Source organism: Pteropus alecto, unplaced genomic scaffold (assembly GCF_000325575.1).
Source record: "Pteropus alecto unplaced genomic scaffold, ASM32557v1 scaffold20, whole genome shotgun sequence".
NCBI lineage: Eukaryota > Metazoa > Chordata > Mammalia > Chiroptera > Pteropodidae > Pteropus > Pteropus alecto.
Window position 1 is genome coordinate 44,002,887 of NW_006436298.1, and position 2,776 is coordinate 44,005,662.

The following is a 2,776-nucleotide window of genomic DNA, read 5'->3' on the forward strand; positions in this document are numbered from 1 at the left end:
AATATTTTCGTATATTTATAAGTAATATATTTGTATTACTGTTGAATACAATTTATTTTCTAATATTTGATATATTATTTAGACGTTGCCAGTACTTAGTCACATAATTTTCATTTATGTGTAAATATGTTATAAAATATATTGAAAGATTATGTACTTTTGTCACAAATTAAAAAATATTTAAATCTGAAAGCCAATTTATGATGCTCTACAATTGTATCAAGATATTCCTACAGAAATTAAAGAAATATTTTTATTTATTTGCATTCAGTGAAGTTTTTATTCTTCATAACTCTAAGACATGAAATGATATATTTTTTTTAATTTTAGATTTTAAATAGATATTTCTGAGCCTTTCTTATAAGTTTGGATTTTAAAATGTCAGTAGATTTCTTTGTGAATTCAGACCCATTCATTATACATTCACTCGTGTCATTTAATGACAGAGATATTTTCTGAGAAATGCATCATTAGGCAATTTTGTCATTGTGTGAAAATCATAGAGGGCACTTATATAAACTTGGATGGTATAGCCTACTACACACCAAGGCTTCGTTATAATCTTATGGGACCACCATCATATATGTGGTCTATTGTTCATGGAAACGTCTTCATGTGCTGCATGACTATATTTAATATAATGTTTAAATTGTCCTAAGTTTTTCCAAATAATTTAAAAATACTGTACTGAAAGTGATATTTTGTTTGTTTCAATGTTGAAACAAGTCACGTACTATTTCTCTTGCAGCTGCTGTCAAAGCCTTTAAAGATGCAAGACAAAATGATTCTAAAGTTAAATCATCAGAGAAGGCTTCAGAAGAAAATCATTCCAAGGACACTTCATATTCAAATGATGATCCCATTAAATTACATCATGAAGGAAGTATTATCAATAAGCAAAAAGACAAAGAAGCCAAAATATTGTCAAAGAAACCAATAAGTAATTCAAAAGAAAAAATAGCAAAGCTGGAACATGGACCCAAAGCAGTAAATATTCCAAATTCTCTATCAAAGCCTTCTGAAAAGAATTCTGTAGTTCTCTCTGAACCCCAGAAGACACCTGCTGATCCAAAAATGAAAACATTACGTCAAACCAAAAAAGAGAAAGAGTCTGATAGCTCACTTGATAGTAATAGTGATGGAGAAGAATTACACGAAGAAGAGAAGGAGTATTTTGATGATAGCACAGAAGAAAGGTTTTATAAACAGTCTTCCATGTCTGAAGATAGTGATAGTGGTGATGATTTCTTCATTGGAAAAGTCAGACGGACACGAAAGAAGGAAAATAGTTACCATTCCTCAGTTTTAGAACAAAAATCCTCCCAAAAAATGTTTCCTGAAGAAGGTATACTTGAAACGCATCAGGGCATAAGAAATGACAAGAACAAGTCAAGTACAGAAGCAAGGAAGTTTGAATCAGTGTTTTTCCATTCTTTATCTGGATCTAAAAGCTCTAGAAGGTAAGAGTATTTTTTCTATTCTAGAATAATTTTTTTTTTTTTTGTTAAGGATATGCAATATTTACACATTCTAATGAGAGAAGAGACTATCTCCCATACAAAATTCTAGTTTATACAGAATACATCTTGTGTTTAGACTCAGACCTCTCCAGCCTTATATTGGGGTAATATATGCAGACACACATATGGCAATGACACAGTTATCCAGCTTTATGAGAAACAAGATGTTGTAGCCAAATAATTTGTCTACCTAATTTGTTTGTTCCTTCCATTATTAAACTTTTGAAATTTTGAGTTCGTTTTTGATGAAAAACTTTTGAAAATATCTCACATATTTCACTCTTTAAACAGAACTTTCTGAAAAGAATATGTTTTTTTTTTCTTGTTAACCCAGAACCATAATTGGAAATATCAGTCATTTTATTATGTATTCCTTTTTTAGCATATACAGCTGCTGGCCTTACCACTGCATTTCTCCACACTGCTTTATATTTGGTGGTGCTGCTGTCTATCCCTAATGATAACTCCACTTTTCACAGCTGTTCTGTTATAAATTAATAAGTTTATTTTCATTTTTATTTTTAATCTGGTAGGGGATATCTTCACACGTGGTTAGTTAATTTCTTCAGTAACAGCTATTCAGTAAACTTTTTCTATATATTTATATGTCAGAGATCATTTTTAATAGAATAGAAAAATGTCATGTTGAAATTTTCAAAAGAAGACTATGGAAAAGACACACAAACATCTTTGGAGCCTTGAAAATAATTAAAATATTACTTCTGTCTCTCAAACCTGCCTAAAAAGGTAACATTTTTTTTCTCACTTGAAAATAATGCTCTACTATTCCTTCCATCTCCCACAAAATATAAATCTTAATTTTCATCACGTTTCATTCCCCCCACAAGAAGATTTTTGAAATTCTTTATCTAGTCCTCAAGAGTAGACACAAGGTAACCAAGATAGGATATTTTGTGACTAGAAGTCCTTATGAGGGTAATGAGAAGAAAATTCCCACCTTTCTGTGCCGCGGTCCAGCCACGACAGGATCCAGGGGGCCCCGAAGGTGGGCAAGGCGTCGGCGCGGGAGACATTCGACTACACAGCTCAGAGGCGGTGTGACACTGTTCCGTTTTATTGTGATTTGAGTACAACTTTTATACTTTTTATTTGGCATTTTGATTATACTTTGTGGTTAAGATAGCAGGGAGTTAAATTTCTGTGGTTAGGAGAAGCAGAAAATCTTATAGAGTACATTATTATTAATATTCATGATTAACTAGTACATTCTTTTTTTAATCATTAGAACAGAACTC

The 2,776-nt window shown here is 31.6% G+C and overlaps 1 protein-coding gene across 2 annotated transcripts in view; it reads left to right on the forward strand.

The window, feature by feature from the left end:
* SRFBP1 (serum response factor binding protein 1) overlaps positions 1–2,776 on the forward strand; it is a 56,957-nt gene that overhangs the window by 48,757 nt on the left and 5,424 nt on the right. For both annotated transcript variants that reach the window (XM_006913309.3, XM_015590518.2), the window contains one exon: positions 749–1,460. In XM_006913309.3, coding sequence (XP_006913371.1) covers positions 749–1,460 — 712 coding nt within the window. The remainder of the gene's footprint in view (positions 1–748; positions 1,461–2,776) is intronic.